Source organism: Haliotis rufescens, unplaced genomic scaffold, assembly GCF_023055435.1.
Source record: "Haliotis rufescens isolate VD_foot unplaced genomic scaffold, xgHalRufe1.0.p SCAF_59, whole genome shotgun sequence".
NCBI classification, from domain to species: Eukaryota; Metazoa; Mollusca; class Gastropoda; order Lepetellida; family Haliotidae; genus Haliotis; species Haliotis rufescens.
The window spans coordinates 702,010-719,968 of record NW_025964323.1 but is presented as its reverse complement, the minus strand read 5'-3'; the positions used below and the strand labels follow the sequence as shown (position 1 = coordinate 719,968).

At 40.6% G+C, this 17,959-nt stretch overlaps 2 protein-coding genes across 2 annotated transcripts; both read left to right on the top strand.

Moving 5' to 3' along the window:
• The first annotated feature begins 1,862 nt into the window (after positions 1-1,862).
• Positions 1,863-12,570, top strand: LOC124142866. The gene is made up of 7 exons (XM_048385489.1): positions 1,863-1,967; positions 6,963-6,998; positions 7,786-7,877; positions 9,217-9,288; positions 9,892-9,991; positions 10,910-10,998; positions 12,297-12,570. The coding sequence occupies exons 1-7, from the start codon at positions 1,931-1,933 to the stop codon at positions 12,396-12,398; spliced, it is 528 nt and encodes a 175-aa protein (XP_048241446.1). The 5' UTR covers positions 1,863-1,930; the 3' UTR covers positions 12,399-12,570.
• A 433-nt stretch (positions 12,571-13,003) lies between these two features.
• Positions 13,004-16,727, top strand: LOC125374575 (integumentary mucin C.1-like). Its single transcript, XM_048385462.1, has 4 exons — positions 13,004-13,135; positions 13,764-14,222; positions 14,949-15,078; positions 16,087-16,727. The coding sequence occupies exons 1-4, from the start codon at positions 13,117-13,119 to the stop codon at positions 16,271-16,273; spliced, it is 795 nt and encodes a 264-aa protein (XP_048241419.1). The 5' UTR covers positions 13,004-13,116; the 3' UTR covers positions 16,274-16,727.
• Positions 16,728-17,959: the final 1,232 nt, after the last annotated feature.

Here is a 17,959-nt window from a genome sequence, read left to right as displayed (position 1 = left end):
CTAAACACAGCCATCGACACAATTCCCGTACCTACAAAATTAAAAAGGATGAAGGAAAACTGCAAAATATGTTCCTCTGCATGATTTTATGAGACTTCCCAAAATATTTTCTTAATTTGTTCTTAATATTTTCTATATTCTTAAGTATTCGTTTTGGTAAATATTTTTTAACTATTCTATTTATATACATGTATACTGCTACCTTTTTTCACCTTAAAGGTGAAAAAAGGTAGCAGTATACATGTATATAAAGGTGAAAAAAGGTAGCAGTATACATGTATATAAATAGAATAGTTAAAAAATATTTACCAAAACGAATACTTATAATATAGAAAATATTAAGAACAAGTATGTTTCCAGCATGACGGCGGTGGGGTAGCCTAGTGGTTAACGTGTTCGCTCAACACGTCGACGACCCGGGTTCGAGACCCCTTATGCAGACAATATGTGTCCACCGCCGGGATTTTGCTGCAATATTGCTTAAAGCGGCGTAAAATATACTCATCCATTCATGTGATGACTATACGACGAAACGTGTCTTTTCATGCCACGTTGCACAATTTGTGTCCGATCAGTTGTTTTCTGACCAAAAAATATGTTAAAAATTAAAAAAAGCGTAACGCCGATTTGGACAGTGTTTGAGTTAAATTCCAGCGTGTCAGCTTAAAGGCGGAGTCTACCCGGTTGCAAGTCATAGGCTTCTACCGCTGTCGTGAACTTCAGGAACAGGAAATCAATATCGGGCAGAATCGAGGATCGAACACATAATGATAGGATTCTCTTGGAAAATCAACATAACAACATTAGTATTTCCAAAACAACATGCTTACTGGATCAAAAAATACTTCTGGTATTGCTCGTTGTCAGATTCGATCAAACATATCTTAAGACATAGATAATAATTCATACATGTACATACGTATCAAACATATCTTAAGACATAGATAATAATACATACCTATGTCTCTGTTATCACGTGATGATAATTGAGTCATAGATCATTGATAGGTTCAGTAATCAAACATGCTCCATGGCATCGATCATTGATAGTTGACATGATCAAACATGCCCCTTGACATCGATTATAGATAATTATTCTGACGTTTATTCTGTGTCGTCGATCATTAATGTCATCAAACATGTCATGTGGCATTCCATCATTAATAATTAATGTGATCAAACATTCCCTTTGACATCGATCATTGATAGTTAATGTGATTCAGCATTCAATATTGAATTCGAACATTGACAGGTCAAGTGATCAAACATTCCCTGAGACATGAGTCATTGATAATTACTATGCTCAAGCATTCTCTGTGACATTGTCAATTGACTGCGAGATGATAAAAAATACCACGTGACATCTCTCACTGACCAGCTGAAGAAATCACGCATTCCTCTAACACACCCATAAATCAGTTTCCAAGATAATACGCAAAAACAAACGAATAGACGGAAATCATAAATTAACAAATTTACTCAAGATTGAGGTCACTTCTTTCTTGGATAAGGGCTGGGGGTGTAGCCTAGTGGTTAAAGCGTTCGAGCGTCACGCCAAAGACCCGGGTTCGATTCCCCACGTGGGAGTGCGTAAAGCCCATATCTGCTATCCCCCGACATGACATTGCTGGTATATCGCTGAAGGCGGTTTAAAACCCTATTCACTAACTCACCCCTTGGTGGTATGAATCCGGAGCAACATACGAAATAGGGTGACAGACGTTGATTATTGTTCGCAATAACCATTTAAATATGAATCTAGTGTTGTGCCTGTAAAAAATTATGAAGTGTAATTCCTGGGCAGCTGGTATGTTACAACGTCCGCGACTCACAGATACTATTTGAAACATTTCAACTGTATATTTAGATAAGAACGCATTCCTAACCAACCAGCTGTTCACTTGCAGCAATCACGGATTCTCCCCTTACAATGAACGCCGCAAAGGAAATCGCTCTTCTCCTTATTTGTGAGTTCATCATTAATTCCATAATTACTAGTGGACACAAGATTTCTATTCATGTTGTGGATGCTGGTCGCATAACTTATTTCGTTATCGCACCTGTCATAGATTTTCAACAACAGGTGGCTTAATGACAATAAGGTGGGGTAGAGTGAAAGTCCTGGACGTGTTAAGAAATCTTGTTGGGAACATGGTTTAATATTACATATTGAGGAATTATATTCTTTGTTCTATGTACCCGTATTCATGTATTGTTGTTGTTGCTGTGTTATTTTTGTTGTCGCTGTTCTTCGTTTTCTTCTCCTCTCCTCCTCCTCCTCCTCCTCCTCCTACTTCTTCTTCTTCTTCTTCTTCTTCTCAACATCATGATATAATTAACTTAACTACATGTATGTGCACAAATGCTATTGTTAAGAATATCTGGCAGTTATCAGGTGAAGAATGTAAAAACATTGGCCACCAAGACCACACATGAAGGTATGGACAAGACAAAATAATTTGGACTCTGTTCACTCGACACTCTTGGGGGGGTCGGGTAGCCTAGTGGTTAAAGCGTTCGCTCGTCACGCCGAAGACCCGGGTTCGATTCCCGACATGGGCACATTGTGTGAAGCCCATTTCTGGTGTCCCCCGCCGTGATATTGCTGGAATATTGCTAAAAGCGGCGTAAAACCATACTCACTCACTCACTCACTCGACACTCTGGATTGTCTTAAGAAAGCTGGTGTTTGGCTACTCTTTTCAAAGGCAAAAATTTGAAAGGACTGGAGCAGAATATTATTTCCTCTTTCCCTAAGCAAAGATATATTCGAAACAGTCAACGAAACACTGCAAAGTTAAGGTCCACAACACAACTCGGCCCCCGTATCTAATACATCACCATCGAATAACCATTTCTTGTTGGTTTCATTTTTAGCCATCATCAAATATGGTTATACGCTTTTTTACCTGGGAGTTTAAATTCAAATAGCTTTTACTTAGTATGGTTTTGTCTCACAACGACCTCTAGACAATCATGAGCAAAGTTCATGGTTTGCTATCTGCGTTCATCTCTTGGTTAAACTTGTTCACAGTTGTGTCCATATTTGGCTAGAGGTCAGTGGGCTTTACACGATAACTGAAAAATGTCAGAGTTACATATTTTACCTGTTCTTTATCTAAGAGTGTACATGAGAATATCACGCCTGTGTGGACATGGCTTACTTAGGAGTGGCTCGAGGTGTCCTGTGTCGACCAGGGAAAGATTTTCTGAATGCCATTTACCATAGAACTTATTCAAAATGAACCAACAAGATATGAAATGAAAACTACATCTTTCCCATTATTATTATTATTATTATTATTATTATTATTGTTATTATTATTATTATTATCATGAGAAAGAGAATGAGAATGATGATGCCCTTGCCCCCTCTACACGCAGCCCAGACAGCGAATGGGACTTCTCCCAGGAAGCGCTGCCCAGTCGAAACCACCCAGAACTTTTCGGTGAATGTGAAGACTCCCCAACATTCTGGGTCGTAACAAGGATGGACCTCTTTGTCAAAACCACAAGCATGGCGAAGACACTCCATCATGTCGCTCAAGATACTGTGTTTGTGCCAAAGCTGGCATCCACTGACAATGTGTTGGACAGTCTCATAAAATTCATTACATAATCTACATTTCATATTTACATTTTGATGCAAAATCACACTTTGACGGATCCGAGTGGGAAGTGACTGGTCCTGAGCAGCAAACAGAAAGCCTTCTGTTTCACTTTTCAGGCCAGCCGACCTCATCCAAGTGAAGGACTCTGCAGGGTTCTCAACACACTGCTCATAAACAAGATGCAGTGGTCGTTCAGATAGCATCTTTTTTTCAAAAACTGGGCCGATTTGATAACTTTTTAAGGCACTTCGCTTGGTTGGCATTCATTTCTGTACCGTCCAGCTGTACAGAACCATCAACAAATTCAACACTGCCATTGGGATTATGTTCCACAACCTTGGCTCGTTTACGAAAACTGGAATGCCATGTTTTCATCATGAGTCTTGACATGCTTCACAAGAGGATCATCAGACAAAGAAATGTGTGCAAAAGTGCACAAAACAATTCTATCATGAAGAGCCTCCACGTTAATCAAACCACGCCCTCCCTTTATGATTGGTAAATATAAGCGATTGAGGGAAGAGCGAGGGTGGTGGGATCTATTGTCTCACAGGAATTTTCGTGTGAGGGTGTCAATACTCTGATTTTTGTCTTGCGTCCAATCAACAACACGAAAAGAAAATGAAAGGACGGGTACAACATAAGTATTTGTGGCTTTAACTTTGTTGCGAGCGTTCAGCTCAGAACTCCAGATTTTCAACATTCTACATTTGTACTCTGCCCGAAATTTTTTCCTTGATATGGGCATTCGGGAGTTTGTCCCTAATCTGCATCCCTAAGTACGCATATGCCTGACCTTCAACAACTCCCCCTCCAAGTAAACTGACTGATCCTCCCTCTCTACCTTGCCACGTGTCAAATGAAGAATGTTGATGAAGAATGTTGATTGTATTAATCCAAAGGACATGCCGATATCATTAGAAAAGGACTCGACAAGCAGAATCTGTTTTTTTTAGTGAAGATCACACCACACCACACATAAATTTGACGCAGTGGTCGTTAAGATAGCCTCTCCTTGAAAAACTGAGTCTGGGCCGATTTGATTAGGCACTTCGCTTGGTTGACACTCGTTTCTGTACCGTCCAGCAGTACAGAGTGAGTGAGTGAGTTTGGTTTTACGCCGCTTTTAGCAATATTCCAGCAATATCACGGCGGGGGACACCAGAAATGGGCTTCACACATTGTACCCATGTCGGGAATCGAACCCGGGTCTTCGGCGTGACGAGCGAACGCTTTAACCACTAGGCTACCCGACCGCCCCCCCCCCCCCCCCCCCCCCCCCCCCAGCAGTACAGAACCATCAACATAATCAACACTGACATAGAGATTATGTCCCTCATCCTTGGCTCGTTTAAGAAAACTGTAGAATAGTAGTAGTAGTAGTAGTAGTAGTAGTAGTAGTAGTAGTTGTAGTAGTAGTAGTAGTAGTAGTAGTAGTAGTTGTTGTATTGTTGTTGTTGTTTTTGTTGTTACTCAATTAACTTTGCCACATGTACCTGCAGAAATGTACTCGTTAGATACTCTGATTGCATGTCACTAAACAGCATATGACAAGAGAACGTGAGCACGTCATCAAGATTGTATCCAGATGAAACGTACATGATTCCTATATTTCCATAACAGTTTGTTAACCATGTGTGAATAGAACAACATTATTTTCAATCACATCATTTCATTATTCCTTATAAGTCTGTTCAACTTTCATATATTGTCTCCACTTCCAAACATTCAATTTCTATCCACTTCACACATCAGTTTCTTTTACGCGAAAGTCTTTAATGAAAGTGAGTAGATGTATACAGTAAACTACGGTTATAACGAACACGCTTATAACGAACTGACGGATATAACGAACTTACTTTTTCGGTCCCGACTATTTGCTGTTGTTATACTGTATATATGCTTATAACGAACTACGGTTATAACGAACTAAAATTAGTAGTCCCTTTGAGTTCGTTATAACCGTACTTTACTGTATTTGTAAAAAAAATGGATAATTTTCCCCACTCTTCATCGACATGTATTAAAATGTCTCATGCCTGTAGACCAATATGTTTAACTTTCTTTCTACGAACACCATCTCCTCTATATGGTGAACGATAGTTAATACAGATGATACCGTTTCTAGTGAATGCGTCCTGATTTATGGAATTCTGGGGAAAACTTAACATAAGTACAATGTGTGAAACCAATTTCTTCTGTCAACCACAGTGACATGGCTAGAATATTCCTTAAAACGGCGTAAAATCATACTCAGGCTTTTTTATTTACCTAATGATGTGTGTTTGGCAACAGGACACATGTACAAGAACACCCAACGCGGTACACATAACGCTGAGCTATCAAAGTTGGTTGGTTGTTTGGTTTATTGTTTAACGCCGCACTCAGCAATATTTCAGCTATATGACGGCGGTCTGTAAATAATCGAGTCTGGACCAGACAATCCAGTGATGGATATCATGAGCCTCGATCCAAGCAAATTGGTATCGATGACATGCATCAACCAAGTCAGCGAGCCTAACCACCCGACGACGTTAGCCGCCTCTTACGACGAGCATAGTCGTCTTTTACGGCAAGCATGTGGGAGGACATTCTCATGTAATGCAGGTCTCAGACGTTTGACCCATTGAGACGTAACGCCATAGTAACAGATATGCTAAATGGGTGGAGGTAGTCGTGGTAGTAGTAGTAGTAGTAGTAGTAGTAGTAGTAGTAGTACTAGTAGTAGTAGTAGTAATAGTCTTTGTGGTAGTGGTGATGGTGGTAGTAGATGGTAGTGGTTATAGTAGTAGCAGTAGTATTGGTGTTATTAGTACTCGTTGTTGTAGAAGTAGTAGTGGTGGATGTTGTAGTAGTGGCAGTGGGAGCAGTGGTGGTGGTGGTAGTAGTAGTAGTAGTATCAGCAGCAGCAGCAGCAGTAGTAGTAGTAGTAGTAGTATCAGCAGCAGCAGCAGTAGTAGTAGTAGTAGCAGTAGTAGTAGTAGTAGTAGTAGTAGCAGTGGTGGTAGTGGTAGTAGTAGCAGTGGTAATAATAATAATAATAATAATAACAATAATAATAATGAGTCCATTTGTATGGCGCCAAACTCCATAAAAGCTCGTGTGCTCATGGCGCTTACATTATTACCCCAATTAATGGATCGGTGAGCACTATATTTTCATTCTCAGCTCCCAGTGGAGTATACAACCTAAGCTGGTAGTGGATATTTTGAAGGGTGGAAGCAAGCTCCGACGTTTACACAGTTTGGTCCTCATTCTATGAAGGTCCATACTCCAATGAACTCACACGGCCTGGAAGTCAGTTCCTAATTATAACCATACACCTGGTAACGTATGCCTTCTCTCTTTCAGCGCTGACAACTATACAGCTTAGCCAGGCATCGAATCGTAAGTAAACACGTACATCGCCAACATGAAACATGTAGGTCGACAATGAAACAAATGCACTGTGTCCAACCCGCCCTGGGTAGAACACCACTTTGAACAGTCAATGACAGTACATCATGTGGCAACCCATGTGGGAGGAAAGTCCTAAAGGATGTAGGTTTACCACTTTCATGACATAAAATGTAAACTCCAAGGGATAGTCAGTCTTGATTATTTACCGAAGCAAAATAGCCGTGACAATTATATGAATGGATCACATAAAGTCAGTGATGACACCAGGTGTTCACGACATGCCCTGCTGTAGTGCTTGAGTGAGTATGGTTTTACGCCGCTTTTAGCAATATTCCAGCAATATCACGGCGGGGGACACCAGAAATGGGCTTCACACATTGAATCCATATCGGGAATCGAACCCGGGTCTTCGGCATGACGAGCAAACGCTTTAACCACTAGGCTACCCGACCGCCCCGTCCTGCTGTACCGGTAGCACGCTCTCAATTACTGGCGTGGTAAGTCGATTATATTTTTCAATGATTACGTAAACAATCCAGTTCGGCATCAGGCCACTGCCGTGTTTGTCATAAATAAACTCAACCCAAAAGAGGATCGGGTGGTCATCATGTGTAATATGGTTGACTGCGTGTCCACGACGGCTCATCATCACCGACTGATCTACCTTCCCAGACTTGATTACTTACAGACGGCTGAGATATAGCTTGACTTGACTTAAATGCCGAGTACAGCAATACCAGCATCCACTCACTCATGTTATCATCTCTTACTTCAGATAGCCATCATCAAGGTCTACTATGTGCTCGCTGTGACAGAGTTACGGACCCACTCGACTGTACATACACAACCATATGTGAAAATGATGAGGTAAGTAGGGATTCCATCCACAGTGACCTTCGAAATAGGCCTCTGTTCACCCATCAGTGACTGGGTACCCGGTAGGATGAGATGGTAACATGACTGTTAACCTTCCAGCGCCTCACAGGCATCTTCGATTGTGTATTCCTCGGGGAGCTGAGAATGAACATCGAGTGAAAACTGACGGGATGATAATGAAGCATGCTTCAGGATGTGGATGTGGCGTGTTAGAAGTATTTACATTATTGTCATTATATATATTGGAACCTCTTTAATCTGGACGGTGCAATTCTAAGTGGAATTGTCCGCAGAAGCATATGTCCCATCTTCCCGAGGCAAGGGAGTTAACTTAAGCCAAACTAGGCTGGAATTCCGGAGTTATATTTTGACTTGACGTACGAGTCTACACATAGTCCAATCAAAATAGCGCAACGAAATCGACATCCGGTTTTGAAACAACATGCGCACGCCAACCGCCGTGCAGATTTCGGTTGATTGCAAGACCTGCAAAGCATGTGTTCTGTCAACTGGGTATCGACAGATATTTTCCAAATCTTATTTTATCAAGGTGCTTAAGTGATTTAAGGCACTTTGCGAGGTAAATGCTTTCTTATAATACAGATCTTGATTATCAATCAGATCGTCTTGACTGGGCGCCGCCATTTTGAATCAAATGCAAGTGGTATGAGAGGTGGAATCTGATTGGTAAATAGGAGGGATATAGAAGGGACATCACTCATAATAGCCACTGCTGGAATACTGTTAAAAACGCCGTGACCAGGTAGTGATGAGAATAGTTACAGTCATATACTGCTTATCTCTTGCATACACAAGTCGGTGTTTTTAATCATGAATGTATTCTATGCCACATTAAACCAATGAAATTTTAAACAGCATTAATATATATGACCAACCATGAGGTAAGGGACCTTATGGATGACTTCTTATTATGTTATAAAACTACAGTACAAGAACCTACAAAAACAAGGATCACAAAAATACAATACATAACCTTCAATTCATAGTTATTTATAGAGTAAAATGACAACAAAAATTTAGACTCATTTTCTGACTTATATTCGTTGATGTAATGATTCCAGTTTTCAGACATAACGTCTGATTAATTGAAATTAGACATGTAAACTGAAGTGTTTTGAAATAATGATTTATTACATGACGAACTAACGAGGGGAAAATAAAATATTTTGTACTGTCCGCACACATGACGATTTATACGGAAATACGTTTACGTCAGAGGTCTTTCTTTAAGACGTCAGGGCACAATTGTATCCTAGCACCAACAAGATCTCCTGGCGGGTTACATCTATGTTTGTCAATTCTTTTTCAGGCGTGTCACATTGCTCAGTTTGTAACATCGCAAGGGAATCTGTTTTATAAACTGGGATGTAAGGCTAAACAGGTAGGTATGGATGGAGTTTCTATGAAGATTTCAAACAATTGTATGATCAGGGTTACAACATTCTAGGCCACAGTGAAGCTTTCAAAATGTTTTATTGAAGGCATTTGGAAGACATTTCCAAATTTGACGCATCAGTGCCCAAAAGAATGTTCCTGTGGATTTTATGGTTGAACAATTCACTTGCCTTTGCATGTGTTTGTGACAGGTGTCCCCGATAAGGCAGGATACGCTCTCATCACTATTTGATAGTGAATCTTAAAAACATGCTTATTATAATGTCTAATGGATTCTGCATTTAGTACAAATTAGCTATGTAGAGTTGCGTCCCTTAGGCGTATTTGAACCCTGTGGTCGTGGGTTTAAATCCCTATGGTCTAATATGAAGCCCCTTTAAAAAGTTATTCACCGAAGGCCCGGGTTCTATCCTCTATATTGCTACCATATGTGAAGCCCATTTCTACTGACCTCGCCTTGATGTTGCTGTAATATTCCTCAACGGCGTAAAACCATACTCATTCTCTCACTATGAGAAGCGGAATAATGATTTAAGACGAAAACTCCGATTAATTTTTACATAATGTTTGTTGTCTTCTTCTACTTTAGGAATGCCAGGCTCTCCACGTTGGTCGTAGACAAAACGGAGATACCGTGTTTGACGAGCGATGTTGCACAAAACACCCCGAATGTAATCGAGACTTTTTCAGTAGGTACAGGACATGTTGTTCAAACTGATGTATTTCTAAAATCTGTTATACTGGCAAGGAAGGGTTGCGTCCCTTAACTTAACCAGGATTCGCTGGTCGTTGACTCGAATTCTAGATTTGCCATTGGTCCCACAACTTATGGTCACTTCAATCAAAGCGGTGGACGGACGTCTTCAAACTGCGTACATTTTAAATGTACTCTGAATATTAAGATGAAACATAGGGACATAACTACAACACTGTCTGAAGCGATGTTGTAATCAACAAGCCATGTTTCCTGAGTGTAGTTTCTAACGATTGACCTGCCTTTGCATGTGTTTGCGACGGGTGTCGCCGGTGGGGCAGGATACACTCACCTTTTTGTGAAACCCTGACATACTCACCATGTGATATTCATTCATATCCACATGTTTATGATTTAGTCGGAATCGTATACTGGACTCTTTCGGTACAGATTTCATATCGTTTAGGAAATGGTTTTGTCCTGTAATTTCAATGAATTTGTCTGTCTGAGTGTGACAGGGATACGAGTCATTGACAGTTTTATATAATGTGGAAATACGTCGTGGTTAAACAACAACTGGGTATGCGTGGGTTTTTTCGTTTTGTTGTTTATTCCAGCTACATGACGGTGGCCTTTAAACAATCGAGTCTGGATCACACATTCCAGTGATTGATATTGTGAGCAACGATCCACGTCGTCGGGGTACGATGGCATGCTATCAACCAAGTCACCCTATGAATTCAGTCAAGCATAGGTTGCTGAGGAGCAATACTTACCCGGATTCTAGATCCTAGACTCTGGATTCTACCGGCACGTACACACAGAAATACATGAAGTACCGTTATCCCGGATACTCGTTAATCCACACAATTGATTATAATTGTTTGAAAGTAATGAATTCGGATTTTTTAAGGGCAATCCAAGGGTCTGTCCTGCGGTTCCTGCAAGGATATAGCAAGTCCTGCCAACTGCGAGAAGGTGGTCACATGTAATTCCAACGAGGTACGTTGTTCAATAAATCACAGTGGCAGTGAAATGGTCCTACGTCACTTTTCCTGTTATATTCCGGCGTCAGCATATTGATCATTAATCGACCTATTGACACACCAGCACAGGGCCAATGATTTTTTAAAGCGTCTAGGCACAAACGATAGTCGCATCTTTAGTTGCCTCCTTTGAAATTGGTGATCACTAAATTAATGAAAATAACCAACCACGTCAGCAATACGTGTCAGAACAAATGAAATTGATATGAAGCATTTGAGTAGATTTTGAATATGTTTGAATTTGACTTTTTAAATGTCAAAGAATTATGAAATGCCAGAGATTCAACATCATAATTAGCCAAACACTTCTCGGAAACGGGGACCGCCTCCGTGGTCTAGTGGTAGAGCGTCCGACCGGAGAGCGGTAGGTCCGGGGTTCGATACCCGGCTGCGCCATACCAAAAGACGTTTAAAAATGGTACTTGTTGTTACCCTGTCTGTAGCGTTAAAGGGGTAAAACAAGGACTGGTCAGTATACTGTGTATGAGTGAGGTATTAATGTTAAACTGCGGCATGTTATCCCAGTGGGATAGCACTATAAATCGGCATCAGTCAGGACTAGTACAAGCAGTCACACACACACGTGGATGGACGTCGCTAAATACGCTAATAATCTTAGTCGCGACGTTAAACCCCATTTCACCTCACCTCACCTCTGGGGAACGGGGGAAAGCCTTAATTAATTCCTTGTAACAAGACCCTTATCTGATCAGTACGAAATTTTGCCTTTGAGTATTTATTATTTTAACATGCCAGTTTCATGAATGAACAGTGAGTGAGTATATTCCAGCAATATCACGGCCCGGGACACCAGAAATGGGCTTTACACATTGTACCCATGTCGGGAATCGAACCCGGATCTTCGGCGTGAAGAGCGAACGCTTTAACCAGTAGGCTACCCGACCGCCCCATGATTGAACAAATAAACCGCTGGTGTTGATTTACTGAAGATTTAGAACTCAGCTAAGGGAGGTTTTGGAATTCACGGTCTTGTACCCTGGAGATGTGTTACATCAATACCGTGTGTGAAACTTGGACATTGTCTCAGCAGACAAGGAGAGTTTGCTTTGAATGATTTCGCAAATTGGACAGTGTCTAGTTAAATTAAGGCATTTAAGACACGCAGATTATCCAGGAGGGAATTCCGCGAAACCTGCTGTGACCGGGATCATTAATGCCAGAAAAGGCATCAATATTTAAAGAATATTTGACAAGGATTTTATCAACTATTAATGTTGTGTTTGACTGTTGCAGGTGTGCGAACGTACTTCCTACGTATCTGATCAGTTTTATTTTCAATACACACTGCAGTGTGTAAAAAAAGACGTAAGTCATATTGTCTTTTTCTTAGATTAATGCCAAAACATACTTTCCTCACATGAGGATCCCATTACCAATATGTCTCGTGTGAATACTGGCCGCCGTCAAATAGCTGGCATATTGCTGAGTGCGGCGTAAAACAACGAACATACATAACAAAAAACTACTGGATCTGGAGATTACAATGAACTCGTTACCGTTTTGGTACATCAACGCGCACATCCCGCAGCGATTGCTTGGTCGAGAGTAGTTTAACCCGGACTTACGGTATGCTTTGTTCTGTAACTGCCTGCAACAGATCCTCGTACCCTTTGCATATCGCAATATGGTAATGAAGCGGCAATAATTAATTTAATAACATCAAAAGCCCCTGATGGGATTACACGGACCGATAATCAGAAGTCGGATGCCTCGTCCACATGAGCAGAGAGGTGTACCCCGTCACCTAGCTGACAAGGTAAGGATGTCTTCACACCCTGCTGCATACTCCCCCTTGAACTGAAGACGCCCATGTCCACTCCTGTGACCAGCATAGGATGCTTGCTCCTGCAATTCAGTAGCGACAGGAATAAATATGCTTTGAATAAGATGCACAGACATGTTTGTACAGTTGTGTGTTTGACAAAAGAACGTTAAACCCTTTAAACAAATTCTACAATTTGATTTGTTATAGTATTGCGGAAGCCACGTGCTGCACAGGGCTCTGTTTGACGATGAATACACAGATCTGTGTTGCGATACCAACTACTGTAATATGGGCGAGAACATGAAACGTAAGATTGTTGGATTGTGAAATCACACTGACTATTCATTTCCTGTTGTTTATTGATCATATTTATTCGTTTATTATAATCGCCCATCCGCTTCTTCTTGTGCATGTAATATATATGGCATCAGGGAACACTCGGCGCTGACTTTCTCAATTCACGCTTGCTGGGTGACCGAATTTGACAGAAAAGTATTCACTCTATCTAGCCATGCTTATTTTATTTTATAACCGGGTGGTATTTTGAATATCAAATGAAAGTTTAAGGCGTGTCAGTTTTCTCGCTTACTTCAAGGATCCCTCACGAACAAATCAGGAAAGTTAAAAAAGCAACATTTCCTGTTGAGAGCATTTTTAATTCACAGTCTAAATATGACTGAGATACTATGCTCGGAACATGCATGGTTTCGATGGTATTCCAAGCAGTGTGTGGCTCTAGTCCATTGTAAATGCTGCGTTGGTGCTGTCACGTTACACAAAATGACAAAAGGGAAACAGAGAACTTGATACTTTGGGCATCATACTGACAAAAAACATAAAACGATTGAAGAAGTGTATTTATTTTATTCCCGTTTAGTGGAAATATCAAGTTATGAAAAAAAGAAAGACCTAATTCACTAATTTTGTTATTCCAGTCACTACAGTTACTACAGGTCCCACAAATACCGCCACATCAACCACTGCTGCAAGAGTTACTACGGCTGCTACCACTGATACCCTTTCTACTACTACCAGCACTAGCATCAGATCTACCAGAACGTCACCTTCTACAACACCCACTACAACAGATGCCACCACAACGACGCCTACTACAATCACTACCACCCCCGCGATAACAACTACCACAACACCTTCTACAACAACCACTACATCGACAACTGCCACCACACAAAAACCAACAACTCCCACTACCACCACGACACCCACAACAACAACTACCACTACAACCACTACGACACCTTCTACAACATCAACCACTACAACCACCACGACTCCTTCTACAACATATACCACCACGACCGCTACGACACCTACAACAATTATAGCAACCACTACTACTACTACAACAACACCTACAACACTTCCTCCAGGAGGCAAGTTATTCATAGCAGTTAACTGCAATTAAATTATCTATGCGAAAAACCCTTTGTATATACAAACCCATAGACGAATGGCCGAATAATGCTGATGTGAATATCAATCTTCACCCACTGACTTCCTCATTTGGGATTGCTGGTTAGAAAGGCCCCCAACAAACTCTTCTTGCATGAGGTACCTAAATGTATCGTATTGTTTAGGCATTTCTTATAAGTTGTGTCCGGAATAACGGTACTACATACTCGTATATAGATGTGTGTACATACCGGTAAAACCTAACAGGGATTTCGGGTAAGAATTGGTCCCCAATTGACTTGAATTGACTTGGTTGATAGCACGTCATCGTACCCCGACGGAGTGGAACGTTGCACATAATATCAATCACTGTATTGTCTAGTCCAGAGTATTTGCAAGCCGTCGTCATATAGATGCAATATTAAAAACGTCGTTATTGCAACGAAGAAACACTTATTGTGCACAGGATACTTGTCCGCAATGCCAGGTTTAGGGATTATTGAGATCCGGACCTCTCAGGGCCCACTTTCCTATGCAGGCTCTCAACAGAGGCCTTATCTGTTCATGAAATATTCATACATTGTTGGTGTTGTGCACTACAGTTGCACATGTTAAATAAACGAATTAATGGTGAAAGATCAATGCAGATTAAATTAACATACATATCTGAAAACATCGATTGAATTGTTTTTGTTTATTTTTTTCAGTGCTCTGTCAAAGTTGCACGTCGTTCTTGTGTTTAGCGACACACAATTTCCAGATGTGTGAATATCCTACGAGGTACTGCTACACGAACATCAAGGTCTCTAGCAATGGTCAAGTGGAACTGACGAAGAAGTAAGTGTCACCAGACCGTGTTTCTACTTCTCCAATTGTGGAGTACACAGGCTGAACGTCACCTCAACTCAATCCCTTCCCTATCAATATGTATATTCATCCTCCAATTCTCTTTCACTGAAGAACCAACACTTCTGGAAAAAAAAGGTTTGAAACGTAGGATTTTTACTAATTCCATCTGTCTATATATGGCGGACGAGCTTCATCCAAGAATCGATCATCGACACGTGAATGCATACAATGTTGTGTAATTTAGTAAGGTGTGTGTGTTGTTGAACGCTGCAGAAAACAATATTCCAGCTAGGCGGTGACGTGTAGATAATCAAGTCTGAACCAGATCCAGTGATTGATACGATGAGCAACGATCCACGCCGTCGGGGTACGTTGACACACCATTAACTAAATCGCTGAGATTGACCGCCCGATCCATTAAGTCGCCTCTTGCAAACCGCACGGGTTGCTAGGGATTAATTCGAACCCGGAATCCACACGGAGTTGTCATGAGATAGTGAATAAATATGTATGACTCGGGGAAGTCAAAGGAGCCTTATTCCGTGCATGAGCGAGCCCTGCTGTTGTCCAAGCACAGCGTGGAGCAGGGGCCGCAAGCTGTTGTATATGTTGCACATGATATATCGCCGTGTTATCTGAGCGCTCATTGATCTGAGCAATCGCTTATTTCCCCATTGCAAGAACCATGCCGTCGCCTGATTTGCTTGTTATAACAGCAGCAGCTTCACCACACAGTGGCCGTATGTATTCTCGTATCGTGGAAGAACGCAGTGCATACAAACACATCAGAAATTGACAATGGGATTTGAATAACATCATTTTCAAAAGGTTTCAGATTTGGAATAGTTTGGACCGTGTCGTCTAGAATGGCACATATTAACTTTGACACGGTTTCGAACAACGGTACCTTGTTTGTAGTTGGTCATTCCAGATGTTAATGCATTGGAACATTTTGAAATGTGTTGTTTTGTCAAATGTCCATTTTGACACTTGCAGGTGTGCCTCTAAACAGACCTGTCAGAAATTGTGGTGGCAGCAATCTTCGGACAGAGAGGAATGTGTGAATCTCAAGCAGCATCTACAAGATCATGTTGATTTCAGCTGTGACTATTGCTGCACAACAGACAAATGTAACGCTGATGATGTCCCCGCTACAAACACACTTTTCAAGGGCTCGGACTAATGAATGGGCATGTTAAAAAGGACTGCACTCTGATTTGAATATGTTACTTAGTGGCGTAGATAACAGATATACTTATTTAAATGGCATTACAAGCATGTGTATGGTCAGTCAGCTTATGGTAACTGAAAAGACTCCAACAATCAAAGACGACGGATATTGTGAAAAGAAGATGTAAGCAAAATCAGAATTGTAAATGAACATTGAAAACAACACAAAAATAGTCCAAATCAAATAATTCTATCAAATTTTATACCACAAATATATGAATGTACCACCTGGCGGCCATTATGAAATGAGACAGCCATTTGGATATTCAGGTGGCTTGCGTTTGTTTGTAAAGTGTGTGTCATCATTACACCTAATTTTGGAAGGAATGTAATTGATGGAATGCACTTTAGATTAAATTACAATAAATCTCGAGTTGCACCATCATTCTGTGCAACAAAAACTTCAATTACATGACACCATTTGACACCATTTCCTGTTTTGCTGAGTGATGTTTCCATGGTGTTTTCCAGAGTCCGTTTTGGAAGCCTTCATTTACAGTTTATACTTGTCCCTTTCGGACCGCAGCATGAGGTTGCTAACTAAGGATCATGTCTGACACTCACATATTTTCCAAAGCTGAAACCAACGGTCAAATCACAATCAGCCTTCAGCCATGAGGGCCCAGTGTCTATGATAGATGACAGTAAATGTATGTGTTCGAATTGCAAAGGGACATCTTAGGAAAATGCTTTGGTCGTTACATACGAACTACATGTACACTATAGGATTGCGATTATTGTTCATGTCTGATACCAAGTTGAACGAATTTGAGTTTGTCTGGTACAGGTTTGGGGTGCATGACAATTAATGATGACACTTGTACACAACTGGGAACCAAGTGTTATGTTTTGTGAATAAATTCAAGCTAACCATTTCGCTGTTCCGTTCAACAATACGCTGAATGTGAGAAGCATAAGTACATGTATTTTTATGTCATAATAGACCGACATTTGGCTTGTGATTTAAGAGAGCATGTTGGTTTTTTACTGCCAGCACTTCAAATTTAACCTGGTTCTCTCTGATAGAAGAACCCTCAACACATAATTATTGTCAGACATCCAGCAAGAGCAGTGAATTATTATATAACAGATATTTTTTAATGGGCGTTTCACTTTGTATCGATTTGGATTGATGTCGAATGTCATGTCGATATGTGAAATTGGCTGTGAAATATTAAACTATTGCACTAGACATAATGAGTTTCTTTTACGAATAAGGTATATGCTTATTAAATTACAACTACGTTAAATGTGGATTTGATAGAACTACGTTTTATTTGAAACAAAAACTGAATATACATAGCATAGTGAAGGCCCAATGATAAATGTTCCAATAAGCGAAATACAAAAACACTTTTCTTACATTCTGAGACGTTGTTATCCATACTAATATGACATTAAAGAGACGTTGTTATCAATACTAAAAATGCTCTGAACCTATGATTGACTGCGAGGTGGTATTCAACAAAATCCCCTGATGTCCACACATTCCCTTCAGCCAACAATGCTAAAATGCCTGCATCCCACTATTGCAGATACACTACTTTGACATTTAAGCCTAATGGAATCTGTTTCGGAAGATAACCCTACGAGATTCATCTCTGACGATGGTATTTTAAATTTTATTCTCTACGTGTGC